This window comes from Rhinoderma darwinii, chromosome 12, assembly GCF_050947455.1.
Source record: "Rhinoderma darwinii isolate aRhiDar2 chromosome 12, aRhiDar2.hap1, whole genome shotgun sequence".
Lineage (NCBI taxonomy): Eukaryota > Metazoa > Chordata > Amphibia > Anura > Rhinodermatidae > Rhinoderma > Rhinoderma darwinii.
The window spans coordinates 15,387,078-15,405,846 of NC_134698.1; the positions used below are offsets into that span (position 1 = coordinate 15,387,078).

At 40.1% G+C, this 18,769-nt stretch overlaps 1 protein-coding gene across 36 annotated transcripts in view; it reads left to right on the top strand.

The window, feature by feature from the left end:
• Positions 1-18,769, top strand: part of GPHN (gephyrin) — a 264,147-nt gene that overhangs the window by 201,015 nt on the left and 44,363 nt on the right. For 16 of the 36 annotated variants that reach the window (XM_075843629.1, XM_075843622.1, XM_075843624.1 and 13 more), the window contains 2 exons: positions 6,778-6,834; positions 12,765-12,836. The exons of 15 other annotated variants lie outside the window; for them this stretch is intronic. In XM_075843629.1, coding sequence (XP_075699744.1) covers positions 6,778-6,834; positions 12,765-12,836 — 129 coding nt within the window. The remainder of the gene's footprint in view (positions 1-6,777; positions 6,835-12,764; positions 12,837-18,769) is intronic. 5 more of the 36 variants (XM_075843623.1, XM_075843633.1, XM_075843656.1 and 2 more) reach the window with 1 other exon arrangement.

Below are 18,769 nucleotides of genomic sequence, written 5' to 3' on the forward strand. Positions count from 1 at the left end.
GCTGAGCTGGGCGGGGAGAAGCCAGAGGAGAGACGCCCATTGGATGTTTTATAAAACTGATTTCTCTGAAATTCTGCCGAGCTTGAGAGTAAATACTAGTGTGTGTGTACGTACGTATGTAATATATATATAATATGTATATATATATATACTGTGTGTGTATATATTTTTTTTCTAAACATATCCCTCTCTCCCGAAAAATCTTAGCTACAGGGTGTTCCCTCACTTCTAGGTTTAAAAGATTGGAATGGGTGGTGAGCTCCTTCTAATTCATAGACTATCGATGATTCTAGGCATTATACTTTCTAAAGCTATTTTATTAAAGGGGTTGAACGAGATCCGACCCTCCCCCAAAAAAAACATGTCCCCAAATGTAGGCAACCTGTTGACGATATTCCTCCCCGAAAAAAAATGCTACTTACTGTTCCTCGCGTTCCCATCACGGGGTTTGCTTAAGCCTCTTATTGCTGAAACTACATTTCCCAGCATGCCTTGCACACTATAAGGAGCGTGCATTGAGCTTCTCCCTCTTATTCCTGTTCAGCGTCGTAAATAGAGAAAACATCACTGTGACAAAACACGGCCCGACACGAAATGTCACTAGTGACGCGCCGTGTACTGGGCTAGGATTATTGACATTTTTTACCAGAAGTGACATTGGTCTAAAATGTTGGATTCTACAGTGTAACATATTTCCTGCTACTAATATATTTCTAAATGATGTACAATTGTACATTTTAACACAACGCCAACGCAATGCAACGCCAGGGGATTATTCTAGATTCATCCTTGTTTCTTAGTGGATCCATAAATATGGATGCAATACTGACCGTATTTACGGACACACTTCAGTATTTACGGATGACTATAAATGACTACAGATCCGTATTTACGGGCAGTATTTACGGATGGATGAAAAATATGGTCGTGTGCGTGGGGCCTAAGTCGGCAGACTTAGTACGTTTTTTAAGCCGGTTTCTTTGTCTTTCGTTTTTTTATTCAAATTTTTCTTTTGAGGGTTTTTTTTTTTTAAATGTGCATCTTGCTACTTTGAGGTGTGACAATTGTATAACAGCCAGGTGATAAAAATGTGGTATGAGGGATGTGTATTTTAAGCAGGGGTTTCTGCTGGTGCTAGTGAGATCATTAAAATGTAAAGCCTGACTCTATGCAAAATCCAAAAATTCAGGTTTGATTTTAACACATTGCCCATTTCTCGTAGGGTCCAGGAATCAATTGACGTGTAGTCCAAAAAAAAAATTGTGTGTTCCCTAAAAGTTTAGGTCTGAAGGATGAATTTCTGACTCCTTGACCCTGCAGACCTACTATTTTGTTAGAGAAAGAATTCCACTATTGAGGTCACAGGAACGGCTAAAATTTTTGTTTAAAGGGCTTGTCTCCCAAAGATAACTTGGCTAGAAACCAGCTGGGTTATTAGGTGATTGCCACTGGTCCAGGTTCTACCTACCGGCAATAATCCGTCACCGCTGGATTCTCTACCTACCAGCAATCGTCCGTGTCACCTGGCTCTATATTTTGGCCCCAACATGTTAAATGTAGCATTACATACCGGCCATTCAAATGACCCATAGATGGGGACTCGAGTGGGGGATCCCCTCTAATGACGTCCATATTCTATAATAGACACATGGATAGGGGTTGTCTTTATGAAGGCCGCCCATTTAACTACAATCCAATCTAAATATATATAGATTTTGAACAAAACATGCCAAAAAATTTAAACAATATTTGCCCTACCAAATATAGAAGAGAAACAATGTCGCAATGTACTGATGTTTTTTCTAATACCAAAAGAAAAATCTACGTTCTTGACCTATGTTTTTTTGTGCCTACTGAACGTTATTTTGGTAAAAAAAAATTTTTGCTTTTTCATGATCACTATTGCAATAATTATACCCGTAACACTCAGTGGCAACAATAGCCACTGACGATCAATAAAATTTTGCCGATCTAGGCACTAGTAAGAAATACCTTGCTTTAAATATCCAGTGTCTCTTGTGTGTCTTTGTATATATGGCTGTGTATGCATATAGCCTGATATACACACAAGAGAGAGGCTCAGTATATCAAAGAATCAGGCTGTGTAGATAATTCTTGTCACGCATAAGTAACCTTCACTATTTAAATATGCCCGATGTGAGAAGAATAACAATACATTGCCATCCTATGGTAACAGAGATCCATATAAAACAGCACGGAGTGGAAATAGTTTACATTGCTGTCTCAGTGTTATATTATTGCGTCTTCTGCTCTATGTTTCATCAGCTTTTGTGTACTGTGGCCCAAACTATGCTTCTAACAAATACATGGATCAGATTTTTGGGGTCAGTAGCAGCGGCATAGCTAGGGGTTAAGCACTGGGCAGGGCGAAACACATCTGAATAGGCCCCAACCCAGTGGGCCCACACACAGTATAATGACCCCTTAGTGGCCCCCCACAAAGTCTAATGCACTTATAGCTGCCCCCACACAGGATAATTCCCCTATGGTTGCCCCAAAACAGAATAATGCCCCTATGGTTGCCCCCACTCAGAATAATGCTCCCATAGCTGCCCCCGCAATGTATAATAACCCCTTAGTGTCCCACACACAGTATAATGCCCTTATAGCTGCCCCCACACAGGATAATGCCCCTATGGTTGCCCCAAAACAGAATAATGCCCCTATGGTTGCCCCCACACAGAATTATGCTCCCATAGCTGCCCCCGCAAAGTATAATAACCCCTTAGTGTCCCACACACAGTATAATGCCCTTATAGCTGCCCCCACACAGGATAATTCCCCTATGGTTGCCCCAAAACAGAATAATGCCCCTATGGTTGCCCCCACTCAGAATAATGCTCCCATAGCTGCCCCCGCAATGTATAATAACCCCTTAGTGTCCCACACACAGTATAATGCCCTTATAGCTGCCCCCACACAGGATAATGCCCCTATGGTTGCCCCAAAACAGAATAATGCCCCTATGGTTGCCCCCACACAGAATTATGCTCCCATAGCTGCCCCCGCAAAGTATAATAACCCCTTAGTGTCCCACACACAGTATAATGCCCTTATAGCTGCCCCACACAGTATAATGCCCCTGTAGTGCCTCCCCACACAGTATAATGCCCCTAAATCTGCCTACCGCATGGAGTAATGCCCCTATAGCTTCCCCAACACAGTATAATGACCCATTGTTGCCCCACACAGTATAATGCCCCCATATAATGCCTTTATAACTGCCACCGGGCAGTATAATGCCCCTATTGTTGCCCCAAAACAGAATAATGCCCCTATGGTTGCCCCCACTCAGAATAATGCTCCCATAGCTGCCCCCGCAAAGTATAATAACCCCTTCGTGTCCCACACAGTATAATGCCCTTATAGCTGTCCCACACAGGCTAATGCCCCTATGGTTGCCCCAAAACAGAATAATGCCCCTATGGTTGCCCCCACACAGAGTAATGCTCCCATAGCTGACCCCACAAAGTATAACCCCCTTAGTGTCCCGCACACAGTATAATGCCCTTATAGCTGCCCCACACAGTATAATGCCCCTGTAGTGCCTCCCCACACAGTATAATGCCCCTAAATCTGCCTACCGCATGGAGTAATGCCCCTATAGCTTCCCCAACACAGTATAATGACCCATTGTTGCCCCACACAGTATAATGCCCCCATAGGTGCCCCCACGTATTACAATTCCCTATAGCTGTCCCCACACAGTATAATGCCCCTATAGTGAATCCCACACAGTACAATGCCCCCATAGTGCCTCCCACACAGTATAATACCCCCATGCAGTATAATGCCCCATAGCTGCCCCCACACAGTATAATGCCCCATAGCTGCCCCATACAGTATAATGCCTCCATAGCTGCCCCCATACAGTATAATGCCTCCATAGCTGCCCTCATACAGTACAATGCCCCCCATAGCTGCCCTATACAGTATAATGCCCCCAAAGCTGTCCCCATATAGTATATTTCCCCATTGTGGCCCCACATACTCAGTATAATGCGCCTTAGCTGCCACCACACAGTATAATGCCCCATAGTGCCTAATAAAAAAAATAATAATAAAAAAAAATATTTACCTAACCCGGTTCCTATGACGAGTGGAGGAGATCCCTCTGCTCCTTCTCTCTGTACAGTGTGTGGCCCTGCGTAGACAGGCGCGAAGATGTCACTACGCGTAAAAAATCGGCCGCGAAAAAGAAGTGCAGGACACTTCTTGTGACGTTTTTGGAGCCGTTTTCCATAGACTCTATTGCAAAAAGCTCCAAAAACGGATGTAAAAAACGCAGCGAAAATAGCGAGTGGCACAAAAAATGTCTGAAAATCAGGAGCTGTTTTCTCTTGAAAACAGCTCCGTATTTTGAGACGTTTTTGACTCTGCGTATGAACATACCCTTACTATTTATTTGAGGTGATCGACACTTTTTCCATGCAATCACTGGCAAGAGTGCGGCAGTCCCCAGGGCTGTCTCTTGTTAATGTAATGTACACATAAAAGAATAAAGTACAAAGTTAAAGTCCTTTCATGGGACAAAAAATCCTAAACAAATAAAATAGAATAATAAAATAAAATGAATGAAATTAAATAGATGCTGGTTTACTTGGTTTACCACCATTAAACGCTAACATATAAGTACCCCAAATTGATATCTTTAGATGGTGCAAATTGTTCAGCGAAAACAAGACAGCTTTGTCATTGCAAAAATTAACAAAAAAGTTATAAATTCCAGTATGTTAAAATTAAAAAATAACATCCCTTCAGTAGAACAAGGACGATTCGTGATTCCTAGACTACTGCAACATCCTTCTCTGTTGCCTCCAATCGAACACTCTTGCCCTCTTCCAATCCACCCCCAACTCTGCTGCCAGGTTAATCTACCTCTCACCTTGTTCCACCTCCTGCCTCTCCTCTTTACCTCTGGCTACCCATTGCCCGACTAATTCCGTAAAAAATATTAACAATACTGTAACATACAAGGCTATCCTCAACCTGTCCCCTCCTAACTTCTCTGCCCCAATCTCCCGATACCTCCCCACATGTAATCTCCGGTCTGCACAAGACCCTTTTCTCTGCTCTTCACATCATCGTCTTTAAGATTTCTCTCGTTCATTCCCTATACTCTGGATCTCCGTAGCCCAACACATCAGACTCTTTTTCCACAATCCAAACCTTCAAAGGCAACCTGAAAACCCTCCTCTTCAGAACACCTTCAACCTGCAATAACCCGGCTGCCACTATCCTACCGGATAAACCGATTCTAACCTCAACTACTGTCTCCTTCCCCATTCCGTCGCGGGCAGGTTCCTCTCTCTTGCTGTACCAATGTGTCATTCATTAAGCTCATTATTGATCAGTATATTATCCTGACCAACTAATCTGAAGAAATTCACTACTGGTGACCGTTTCCCGGCATTTTCAGACTGTGCACCTTTGAATGTGTTTTATTTGTATTATTATTACTATTATTAAAGGGGTTTTCCAGTCCCTACAAAATTGAGGGCCTATCCTCAGGATAGGCCATCAATAGCTGCACCCCTTTCAAAACAGCTGATTGGCGGGTGTCCCAGGAGTCGAACCTCGACCCATCAGCTAGCCTATCCTGAGCATAGGCCATCAATTTTTTTGGGGACTGGAAAACCCCTTTTAAATCAATGTATATTTTTTTTATTCTAAGCACTTTTTTATTGACTGTCATTAACTTTTTTTTTACGATACAGCTTCTACGTATCCTGTATATATAGAAGCTGTATCATTCTCTCTCAGCCGAGAGAACTGACGGCTCTGCTGAGAGCGGGTCCTGTGTGTATCTGCCACCCAGGATCCAGCTTATATCGATCACGTCTAAGTTCATAATGGACCGAGTCGGCTGAGAGAGAATGATGCAACTTCTATGTATACAGGATACGTAGAAGCTGTGTCGTAAAAAGTCATTTTAATAACCGTCAATTAAAAAAGTGCAACGAATGCAAAAATACTTTGATTTGATGAAAAAATACAACATAATTATAGAATAAAAATGGATGAATGAGTCATATGTAAAACCGCTGTGGACAGATTCTGATAACAAGTGGATAGAATCAGACCAATATAGTGCTAGCATTAGTACTATCTCGTTTTATTGTATGGCACCAGCTGCAAATAAGAGATGAAGAAATTACACGGCCTACGTTATGTCACTGGTTCCATTTTTTAGCAACAAGACTGCTGCCAAATAGTGATACTTTGGTACTTGCTTGCAATATTACAGTTGCGGTCTTCATGCTGTATCAAGCTTTTGACAATTTGGTAAGCCACAATGCGGCCTAATCTTTCCTACAATTTGGCTAGCTGTGTATTTGCATGTTCTTAAATATAAGGCTGGGTTCACACGAGCACATTAACGTCCGTAATGGACGGACGTATTTCGGCCGGAAGTCCCGGACCGAACTCAGTGCAGGGAGTCGGGCTCCTAGCATCATAGTTATGTACGATGCTAGGAGTCCCTGCCTCTCCGTGGAACTACTGTCCCGTACTGAAAACATGATTACAGTACGGGACAGTTGTCCGGCAGCGAGGCAGGGACTCCTAGCATCGTACATAACTACGATGCTAGGAGCCCGACTCCCTGCACAGAGTTCGGTCCGGGACTTCCGGCCGAAATACGTCCGTCCATTACGGACGTTAATGTGCTTGTGTGAACCCAGCCTAATACCAACATTTTTAAGGTCACCTTCTGTATATATTTTTTTTTTTTTTCATTAATTTCCTACTCTATAGCAAGTTAGCCGGCCGGATGAAAGCAAAGTCGTTACTAATAGAGTTGGATCCTTCAAAGTAAATATGTTTTGCAAACTTTTTTTTTTATCGTTATCTGCATTGGCCTTTTTTTTTTCGCCATCTCATCTCTTTTTATTTACATTTATTTCGTGTACTCGCCGTGATTTTTTTTTTTATGGTTTAGTTTGATTTTTCATGTATGTCACTGGGTGAAAATTGCCAACCCCAATCTAATAAGAGTATATATAGCATGTAATAAAATCTAATATTTCAGTCAGAGGTTATGGCTGTGTTCTAAAACATTGTAAAAAAAAATTCCTATTGCTACGTTAAATACACCATAATTATTTTTCCAAATGTTACGGATAGTAATTTTTTTTAAAATAATTAGTGCAATTAAATTTTACATTTGATTTTCTAAATGTTTTTTGAAAACAGACTATTTTTTAAAATTGTAATATTTATTATAAATATTAATAAACCGTAAGGATGCACCAAACCGTAAATTTATTTTAGGATTTGATATGTCAATTGTTCTTTTCATTCAAATTCGAAATGTTTAATTTTGAATAATCTTAAAATTGAAATAAAAATTTAATTATTTTAAAGAGGTTATCTGGTTTAGAAAACTCATATTAAAGTATTCTGTTATGGCATTCTGAGGTATAGAGGTGAGCACTTATTCAGAACCTACATTACTTAACCGAAGTAGAATATAGTTCCCTCCCTAAATAATTTCAATGGGCACCAGGTAATACTCCCTGTGGCGGCGTTGCAGAGGAATACAATATTACAGCTGATCGGTGTGGGCCCCAACAGTGTGATGAATTGTGATGAGTCTACTTTTTGGGGACCCTTCTAACAAGAAAGGAATTAGAAAATTCTGAGAACCCTTTAATAAAAATCACAAAGCATCAGAGCCTATGACCAATTCTCAAATTATTTTTACTTTTTGGTACCATTGTTTTCACATCATAAATTGTAATAAAAAATTCTAAGACCAATAATTTTTGGTTTAATTACATTTACTTTAATAATTTTATTCAAAGCTACCATCTCCGTGACTAAATGTGCTGCCAAGTTAATAATATCTCTCAGTTCCATGTTCTACAAAGCCAAAATGGACAAATGGCGCAAAACTCACTTGTGACAGATGGCAATAGTAATTTTATCACATAAACGGTAATGACCGTCACTGCACCAAAACCATTAAAATAATTTCATAAGGCTTAGATGGTACTCTAGAATGAAAAACAAAATAACCCGTTCAGTTCTCCGATCCTATCGACTTATATAGTGACAAAATATATTGCTTTGTGTCCGCGTAGGGACGTTGATGACCTAAACATATCTAAGACCAGTGAGGTTCCTATATAGGATTGTCAATGGCCTCAAATTTATGGATAATCGGTTTATCCTTTTTTCTTGAGATGGCACAAGATCAATCAAATATGGACCTCCGTTGGTTCAACCCCAGTTTATTGTTCCATTGATACTGGTATATTCAGCAGTCATATACCAGCCATCGTTTTTGTTTAGTATTTTTCAAAGCTACAAACCTTCTAGGCCTTTCAGGCATCAGCTACACAAGATCAAGAATAATTTTTGGAACTAAAGATGGTTGTAAGTGGCAATTCTGTGGGTAAATATGGTTTATGATGAGAGGGCCCATTGAGATTGCTCAAAATTTGTGTTTGGCACCAAGCGAATGGGCACCAAGAGTCAAATGCATTACAACACCGAATGAGTCCATGTATACGGTGTCTTCATGGATGTCGATAGTGTAATGGTGTTGGGGTTAGTCTTCTAAACCTTATTTGTTCCCATTACCAGATGGGATTCCTCTGGACTGCCCAGGTTATGTGAACTTTGTCAATGACCAGGTTCCATTTATGCAGCACGTCACATTAATTCATATAATTGTGGAGTGGTCCTTGCAACTCGATTACAAGTATTACTTCATTTCAGTTGCCTTCACAGTCCCTATAATGTGACCACATTCAACATCTTTGAAATTTGGACATGATTGATAAAATACACCACTGGCAGTGATCATTTGTGTTCCAATATGAGTTTTGAAGAGTAACTAAACGTTCAACAAACTTCTGACATGTCATAGTGACATGTCAAAAGTTTTGACTGGTGGGGGTCCGGACACTGAGAAACCGACCGATTGCTAAAACGAAGCATCAGAAGTGCTCGTGTGAGGGCTGAGCCGCTCTGTTTGTGTTTGGCTTTTTCCGAAAAGCCGATGTAGCGGTGTACGGGCTCATAGACTTTCTATTGAGCCCTTACACCGCTACATCAATTTCCGTAAAAAGCCGACAAGAAACAAATCAAAACTTTTGACATGTCACTATAACATGACAGAAGTTTGTTGAACGTTTAGTTACCTTTTAAGCTATTTCCTTGTAAGTTAAAGCACTTTGTGTTTGGGAGTGCCAAGAGCGGATTTCACTTGGTTTTTAATCATTTTGCATCTGCTTTTTTTCCTGTCCTCTATTGTCCCAAGTTGAATTCTAAAAATGGTCCCTGAGTGGGCTGTGCGATGGATTGTACGGCCAGGACACACGTTGTTCACTGATAGACGTCTGACACTGGCATCCTTTTTAAAAGAGAAGCCAGCCCGGTGCCGATTTCGCTAATCACCCGCACCGGTGGAAGCCACATCTGGCCATACCTAAATGTAGCACTATATGCTGACTACTCAACCAAATGGAATGACCATGTAATACATGGGTGTGTCCGGTATGCCGCTCTGAGCTAGAACAGGGACTCTTTTCTATGACGTCCATATGGTTTAAATGTAACTATAATCAAAACATGATCATCACTTATTAAAAAAATAAAATTCTACGTTTAATGTTTTTAACAAAGTAAATATAATTTTTTTATTGACTCCAGACATTTTGGGTTGTATTGTAATAATAATAATAATAAAAAGCCGTTCCCACTTTTCAACAGTACTACTGTATATACTGTATATGCTGCCGTGTACAACAGGAACTCCTTTTCTCTGCTGATCACACATTTTCTCCAAAAACAGTTTTTGAATTTATAGATTTATTTGTCCTCCATTATATCTAAATATTAAAATAAAAAAAATACATAGTATTACTAGTGATGCATTCTGGGTACTTAATTATTGACCAATTACCAGTTCCTTACAGAGAGAGGACCATTTGCTCACATACTTTACAGCACCTATTGGGTTACATGCTTAGTCATCTGGTACACTCCAATAATATTGAAGATCTGTGTTCATATGGGGCACAACTGGTCGGTAGAACTATTGGACATAGACTGTCTGAGATTAAAAAGAGGGTCTAATTTTTCCCTAGAAATAGCGCCACTACTGTCCAATGGCTATATCTGGTATTTCAGGTGAATAGGGCTGAACTGCAATACCGCACATAATCCATATATAGGAGTGATATTGTTTCTCTGCTGCCTTTGCTACCGGCACCAAGAACATCTCTACAATCTTCTTGTAGTTTTCCATTTTTGGTAATTTTTTATGTATGTTATTAAGGTATTACTTGCACCAATGAATTTGAATGGGGAAGACAAAAATCTCTTCGATTCCCTGGAGCTATGCTTTTCATGTCCTGATCTAAATTGTAGGTTTCCTTTATCCTGGTGATGGCACAGTCAGTATTTTAGACCCTTCCTCGCGTTCTATCAAATGCTGCGTGCTTCATCTGCAATATCTTCCATTACAAATTTGAGGAATGGTAAAAAGTTAACACAATGTGGGTTCAGGAAAATTTAAACCTAAATACGCATTATGGAAGACGTAGGATGGTACACGTTAAAGCAAATATTTTAAGTTAGCCGCCCCTGACGACTAACTGATCACAGGGGTCCCTTTGAGGACCAGTAGGTCCTCATTTCTCCTGAAGTGATCATGCAGAGAAAGTGAAGCATTATTCCCATCGTACTTGATGCAACCACTAAATGCCATGATCGTACCTATTTATAGAAAATTTTACTGAAACACCCGTTATACCATCCTTGCCATAGGGCGGCGTAACAGAAGAAAGCAGCCGTTTTATTGTAGCCTCTTCTGTTTTTGTTTTATTTTTGGCAAGAAACCATTCAAAAGACTCTGCAAAAAGTTACTCCAAAAGTGTCATTAGGAGACCTTCTTAATTATCATTACTACAGTAAAATGCATACATTTAATTGCCTTTTATAGACTTCTTAATGTTCGACAACTAAATTGTTCTATAAATGGCGGAGTTCGTCAAACGTGTTAATGTCCACCCCGATTTTTTAATAGCAGGAGCCCTTATACATGTACACATGTATTCATAGGATATAAGGGAACTGAAAAACAAGGTGGTCTTTTGGGGAGGTTTCACAGTGTGTGTATTATATATATTTTACATATATATATATATATATATTCTGTTTACAAGGCACATACATGAAGACTAGTGTGAATCCTTGGAACATAAGCTTGCATAGAGTTGAACCATTGTATGTAAGTTTTTTTTTGTTTTTTTTTTTTTATCTTGAAGTGGTTGTCTAACAACAGTAGTACCTGTCTATAGGCCCTATTAGAACACATGGATTTAATAGAAGAGGATCGTTATGTAGGAGCGCTTCCCATGCAGATATAGCCCGTTCATGCATTACATGGTTGACCATTCATTTGAATGGCTAGACTGTAATGCTACGTTTCTCCTGTAGTGGCCGCTGCAGCAGAAGATCTAAGACCAGATGTGGCTTCTCTTGGCAAATCATTGGACGTGAAGGAAGCCGGATCATCAGTTGATCACCAGGTCACTTCTATTTAAAAGGTCTTAAGACAACACTTTTAATATAAAGGAAATAAACAAATATATAATATAATTAATAAATTGAGCGACTGGGAAGGTTACTGAAATATTTGTGATTTTGTAATTGGGTCATCTTTATGCTTATTTTTTAGTTTTACCTAGCCAGAGAAGGGTAAATAATAATGAGTGTGTCTATACTCATTAAGTTTTGCTTTAGTCTTAGCAAGGTGTCTGGTGAATACAGATATTATTTCGATAGTTGTGCAACTATCAGGCGGCGAACAAGCAAACACTCATTCATGGGCTGATCGGCTCGTTTATGCGGCCAATAAAAGGGTCGCTAGTCGGCAGCACATCCTCCTGTGTAAAGATAATGCAAATGTATCCTGACGAACGATCTGAGTAAGGATCACTTGTTTCCATATATAACCGATCATTGCTCCGTGTGAAAGGATCAAACCAGCACTAATCGACGATCAGCACTCTTTTCACGGTCCTTATTGGGCCGAGTAAAAGGACTTCGCTGGCTGTAGACCTCAATTTGCAAGTCAAGGTTGTATGTTACCATGTCATTTTGAAGTGAGTACTTTTCCTTTTGCCAAATAATACACATAAATAATTATATTCAAATTTATAGGAAAAAAAAAGGTTTGGTGCATCCATAAAGTTTGATAGAGGCAAAAAAAATGTTGACTCCGACATCAATCTCCTCACTCAATGGGAAAACAAAAAGTTTGAGACTTCCAATATATTTTTGAAACAAAAACGTATTTCATGTCATTGGATCGTTCTCCAGACTCTTAAATTAACATCATTCTACATCTCTAAGACATCACAGCTATAAAACATCACGAGGGGCAAATCGGAGCCTGTCTTCCAAACGCAGTTTTTTTAAGAATATGTATAACTTATAATAATGTCATTTTTGATTGATAAGCGACCTTGAGAGATGGAGTTGGCAATCACGAATCTAAAAATGTTCGCCAATAAAAATACCAATCGCTCTTGATACCAACCATGAGTTTTCTCATAACTGCCACAGTGCATGCTACATGTGTTTTTTGGAATAAAAAAAAAATATATATATTATTGCTTGCTGAATGGTAGCAGTAAATGTTATAAGCTGAATCAAAAGTTTTTATTCATTCTTTTTTTTAAGAAACAGGATGCTTTTTCAATTGATTTTCTGATGTCCACATATAGCTTCATCGAAAACTGGAGAATCTCAGAGATCACCTGCAAAGCAATGACAAAGGATACTCTCTCCGAGTAAATGTACGATTTAACGTTGCGAATTTTATTCATTTCTTTATTTTTCTTAATTTTTTTTTCATGCATCTGTATTTTTCTTTTCATTTATGACAGCCAGTTACACCAACAATCTAAATATTCACAACCCTCATTAAGCTTTCCCTATTTTTCCATTTAATTTGTTCATTTGTGTATATTTTAATTTAGCAGGGGTTTCATTTGAATATGCAGAGACCGATATGGACTTACAAAGTACTCGGACTATATGTCTTTATGCATGGAAAACTATTGTTGAGTGTACTCCATTGTACCATTGTCCGTTAATATTAAAATACACCATACACCAAGACAAACCCAAAACCTTAAAAGCCGTCTTCGATTGTAGTACAACCTCCCCCAAATTCCCAGTGATCCAGCAGGGTGTCCTCGCATGCAAGAGTAGCCAGCATAGAGGGACTTGGGTGGTTACCAGTTATTTTCCCTCTCTATAGACATGAGATATTTTTGGGCCGAAGGGTTACGGTCCCTGACTTCCCGTTAGCTAACATGCCCATTCGGCTTGACCACATAGACATACCATTTCGAGATGAGTGGCTGCCAAAACTGTTGCTCATCTCTAAGAGTTTTCTCATCAGAGGAAGTAGTTATCGCACAGGTTGTTCGTTTGGGATTAAAAACCAAAAAATCACAGGGTATCGCCTTGTTCCCGTCGTGTTAAATGACAACAAAATAATTTTGATAATTTGACAATCAGCGGTGCAATATAGATCTCACCTTCTAGGACCACTGTGAGTATGACTTGCGGCTTTAAAATGTTTTTAGCATTTTTACAAAAGATAATCTGGGTTTTACACTGATGGTTGATGTATATTCCATGTTCCAAAATATTTTTGTAGAATGTTGAGTTGAAGTCGAGATGAAAACTGACATTTTAGCTTTAGGCCAGACCTATGGAGCCACCTAAGTTTCACCGGAATGGGACTATTCTGGAGATCCCTCACTATACCCTAGTAGTCCTCAGCTGAAGCCTGTGCTGACCATGACCACATAATAACAGAGTCGCTATGTCACGACCACACAAATTACAGTTGGGGGTAAGTAGGCATCAAAACATTGAGAAGGTGGGGTGCCGCATAGCAGCAGGTTGTTGGACGTACACAATTTAATGATTCACTGTGTAAATGATAAGTCATTGGATTGTGACCCCGGTCTGTTTTGTCATGATTTAGTTTCCGGTGCACGGTAGTGGCGTGACTTGGTGTCATTCGGAAATGTTTCGTTTTGTGGGTTTGTACGGAAATTTCAATGTGTATGTGTCCATGTCTGTATATTACTAATAATTCATAAGTGTGAAATTACTTATAAGTGACAAGTCTAATGCTATGTTCTGGGATGACATTTACAGGATATAAAGGAATTTAAAGAAAATTCTGGTCTAGATAGTGGGAATTTGGAGAGGTTCACTGAATTTATCAGGTCAAGGTCGAGTGGTAGCCTAGGGTACCAATGGGGGGGGGGGGGCGAAGTTTTTGGATATAGAAATGCTCTGCCTTTAAATAGATTTGTACAGTCAATTAGAGTTTAGCTGTGTGCCAGAAGACCACTATAAACAAGAGATCGCGCATCGGTGATGAGAGGGGCCCATTCTGAAACCCCTTGTTTGGGCTCCAAAGAGAGCACATCCCGCCTCATAATACAATGGACAGACTAAATTGACCTGCCAATTCTTTTCTGCTGTAAAATTCTATGTTTCTATATTTACAGCATACGTTTATAAGTATACCTTTAACAACGGATCAAGTGTCTCGTATTTTTTCCCTATCATTACATAAATAACGGTTAGGACAAGACCTTGTTTTTCTTCAGTCTGCTATCCATATTTTTTGTGGATAGCATACTAACCCATTCATTTATCCGGGGCCATGCACACCTCCGTTTTTTTTGCGGATCCGTTGTTTTCTTACACAAATTATAGAACATGTCCTATCCCTGTCCATTTTTGCAGACCCGTGCCACCAGTGAAGTCTATGGGTCTGCAAAAACAACGGCAGCACATGGTGTGTTGTCCGCATTTTAGGGATACATTGCTAGGAAAAACCTGAGAAATCTGATCACGTGACCTTCCTATGGGTGTGGACCGTGAAATACAGATGACATACGCATACAACACAGCGATAATATACGGACATACAGAATGGTTGCGGAAGCAACTCGGAGGCTTTACAGGACCAAGTACGGACACTAGAATCTGTAGTTTGTGGCCCGATCAGTGGTCGGGTGCGTGAGGCGGTGGCCATATTGGAGACACCCACTTCCTGTATTGTCTGTATAGATAGTGCAGCAGGGTGTGTGTGCGCTTTATGGCAGCTGCACCGAATGGGTGTAAATGGTCACAGAAATGTCAGCAGACTATGACACTCTCCATGAATTGATAGAGTGCAACCTCTTTCCTAGAGACTAGGGAGTGACAGGGCAAATACTTATCTGTGTGTATAGTGCTGCTGTCTTGCTTTACTGTATATATGACTCCAGCAGTATAATTGAATTATCATATAATCCCCTGCCCTCTATTGATAATGAGAAGGCTCTGCTAATCTGTTCCAGCCTCTATACCAAAGCTGACAAGTGAGCTGCAGAAAACAGGAAATGCCAGCCTATTGTGTGTTTTAATATTTTTTCAACATATTCACGTCCTACCTTTTAAAATAGCATTAAACATTAAAATATAGAATTCTACATTCACTAAATGTTTAAATTAAAAAAAATTATATATCCCCCCCCCCCCCCGCAAAAACAAACAAACTCTTATTTAAAAAAAATAATTATTATTTCGATTTATTAAAATATATGTGAGGATGAAAGTAAATGTGTCCATTATGGAAATTATTTCCTATTACTAATTAAATTTGTAATAATTTTAAGTTTGTCCTTGTAAGAGCTCATTTTGTCAAATAATGTTTGTTGACAGATGCAGGGACAGACTAGCGTACCAGAGGACCCCCCCGGTGGGCCTAAACTCTCAATAATAGGCCCCGAAGGTCCAGCAGAGGACAACCCCATTTGCAGTCAATTACTTTCCTCTAGAGTCTATTTATTATGGATTGATTCACAAATAACCTATTCGACCTTATTGATGATATGTCTGCAAATGTTAGTGATGTTTTTTTTCACTGACCTAAGTAAGACTCCAGTTCAAAACTATTATTTTTTTGTTCTCATTTTTCTCTTCAAAATAGTTTTTAGTGTATAGTTTTATTAAACCTTAAATATTTCAATTAGTACTTTCACTTTTTTGTATATGTTGTAGTTTAGCGTGGTGTCTATTGTGTTATGTATAAACGGTATATCGAACGTGCCATAATATGTTGTAGGGTTAGGCTCTGTTCACATCTGCGTTGGGGGCTCCGTTAAGGGCCTCAGCCGCAGATCCGGCAGAGATTACCAGTAACAATAGCGCAGCACACTGTACCCTTGTTTACGGTAAAGCCTCAGACACCTCGACGGTAAGCTAACAGAACCCATTAAAGTCAATGGGTTTCGTTGGCCACCGGTGGTGTCTGTAGTGCAACGGAAGTGTCGCTTACGGTTTTCCCTTGTTCTGCTCCTCTGACGGAGCAGAGCAACGGAAAGCCCTGACTCAGGTGTGAACATAGACTTAGGTTGCTTCTAAAGTCATCAACTGAATGGCAAATAGAGAATAAAAGTTGCACAAAATTACAATGTCACTTGTGGCATATGTGAGTCATTTTAAAATTATTTTTTTTTATTAAGAAATTCTTAGGAAAAAAAATCAACGAAGCAAGCTTATGCTGTTACTTCAATTATGACCAAATCTTAACGAAGTGTGCTTGTACCTTTGCCCCTAAATGGCTGCATATTAAAAAAAAATATATATTTACAAATTTACTTAATGGGATTTTCCTATAATCATTATTTATCCCCTATCGATAGGACAGGTGATAAATATCTGATTGGTGGGGGTTTGACAGCTGGGATCACTACCAATCACGAGAACGGACTTCCCTCGCCGTTCCTGGGAGCCCCATAGGAATTGAGCGGTAGTGCGCATTCTTGACCACTGCTCCATTCATTTCTATGAGGCTGCCAAGCACTACCTTCAGCAGTCCCATAGAAATTAATGGAGCGGTGGCCAAGCACTACCTTCAGCAGCCCCATAGAAAGTAATGGAGCAGTGGCCAAGCACGCACGGTACCGCTCCGTTCCTATGGGGCTTACACTGATGGCAAGGTAAGCCCGTTGTCGTGATCGGTGGGGTGATCAGCAGTCGGTCCCCTACCAATCAGATATTTATCCCCTATCCTGCGTACAGCCGACACTTCACTGTAACAGCCGATAACTTCGATCCTGGCCATTTAACCACTTAGATGTCGTGGTCAATAGCGAGCGCAGCATCAAAGCCATAAAGAGAGGGAGGTCTCCCTCGTCACTCTGAAGCGATCACGAGATGCCAATAGTTGCCATGGCAGTTTGTGGGCTTAATGCTGGAGGCAAGGCTTTGTAGGAGCTGGTTTAAATTACAATACACTGTAATAAAGTGTATTGTACAAGTGATCAAATGATCACTTGTTCATGTCCCGTAGGGGGACAAAAAAAAAAAACTGATAAGTCAATTTTTTGTAGTAAACAAAAAATTTAAAAGTACATCATAAAAAAACAAATCGATTTGGTATCTCCGTAATCATAAACAGAAAAAATGGGACATAAAGATCATCAAAACCACAAAAAAGGCCATACTCACTAGGTAGGTGGGTGGGTGAAAACCCGTTCCCATCAGGACGCAGACGGGTCAAAGAATGCTGCAGAAGGAGTGTGCATTAAGTAGTGATAGCCCCTCCCACTAGTCTTGAGGGGAGTGGCGGACTAAGTGCTCAAAGGTGTGCGATAAATGAGTGTCAGTGTAGTGCTAGGGTGTGAATGGATGGTAAAAAATAAATATGTATGTATGAAAGTGTCAGAACTGTGTAATAATGTAATAAAAATAAATAAATAAATAAATGTGATGAATAGGGGTCAGTGCTGTGAATAGTACATGGGGTGTCAGTACTATGTGTAATACGTGGAGGGATAATGTGCTGGTCGTCAGGCATGGCGTATCTTGCCGAATAACAGCCTATTTGTAACGCCGCTAGTGTTAGCTAAAGCGGGCTGCTCTGCATTCCAAACCAAACGCCAGCACATCATGCCCTCCCAGCATATAAGACCCGGCTGCGTCCTGAAAAAAAGTGTAGTATACGTAGTAAGAAATATCCATGAAACATGGGGTATTAGTTGTTATTTTGGCCAAAATACGCAAAGCTCGCAACCCAACGTCAAGGGTCCCCAGTGCCTTGCGAGTCCCTAACCAGAACTTTTCGTTCCTAATTTAAAAACACAAACAGAAAAAATGGGACATAAAGATCATCAAAACCACAAAAAAGGCCATACTCACTAGGTAGGTGGGTGGGTGAAAACCCGTTCCCATCAGGACGCAGACGGGTCAAAGAATGCTGCAGAAGGAGTGTGCATTAAGTAGTGATAGCCCCTCCCACTAGTCTTGAGGGGAGTGGCGGACTAAGTGCTCAAAGGTGTGCGATAAATGAGTGTCAGTGTAGTGCTAGGGTGTGAATGGATGGTAAAAAATAAATATGTATGTATGAAAGTGTGTAATAATGTAATAAAAATAAATAAATAAATAAATGTGATGAATAGGGGTCAGTGCTGTGAATAGTACATGGGGTGTCAGTACTATGTGTAATACGTGGAGGGATAATGTGCTGGTCGTCAGGCATGGCGTATCTTGCCGAATAACAGCCTATTTGTAACGCCGCTAGTGTTAGCTAAAGCGGGCTGCTCTGCATTCCAAACCAAACGCCAGCACATCATGCCCTCCCAGCATATAAGACCCGGCTGCGTCCTGAAAAAAAGTGTAGTATACGTAGTAAGAACTATCCATGAAA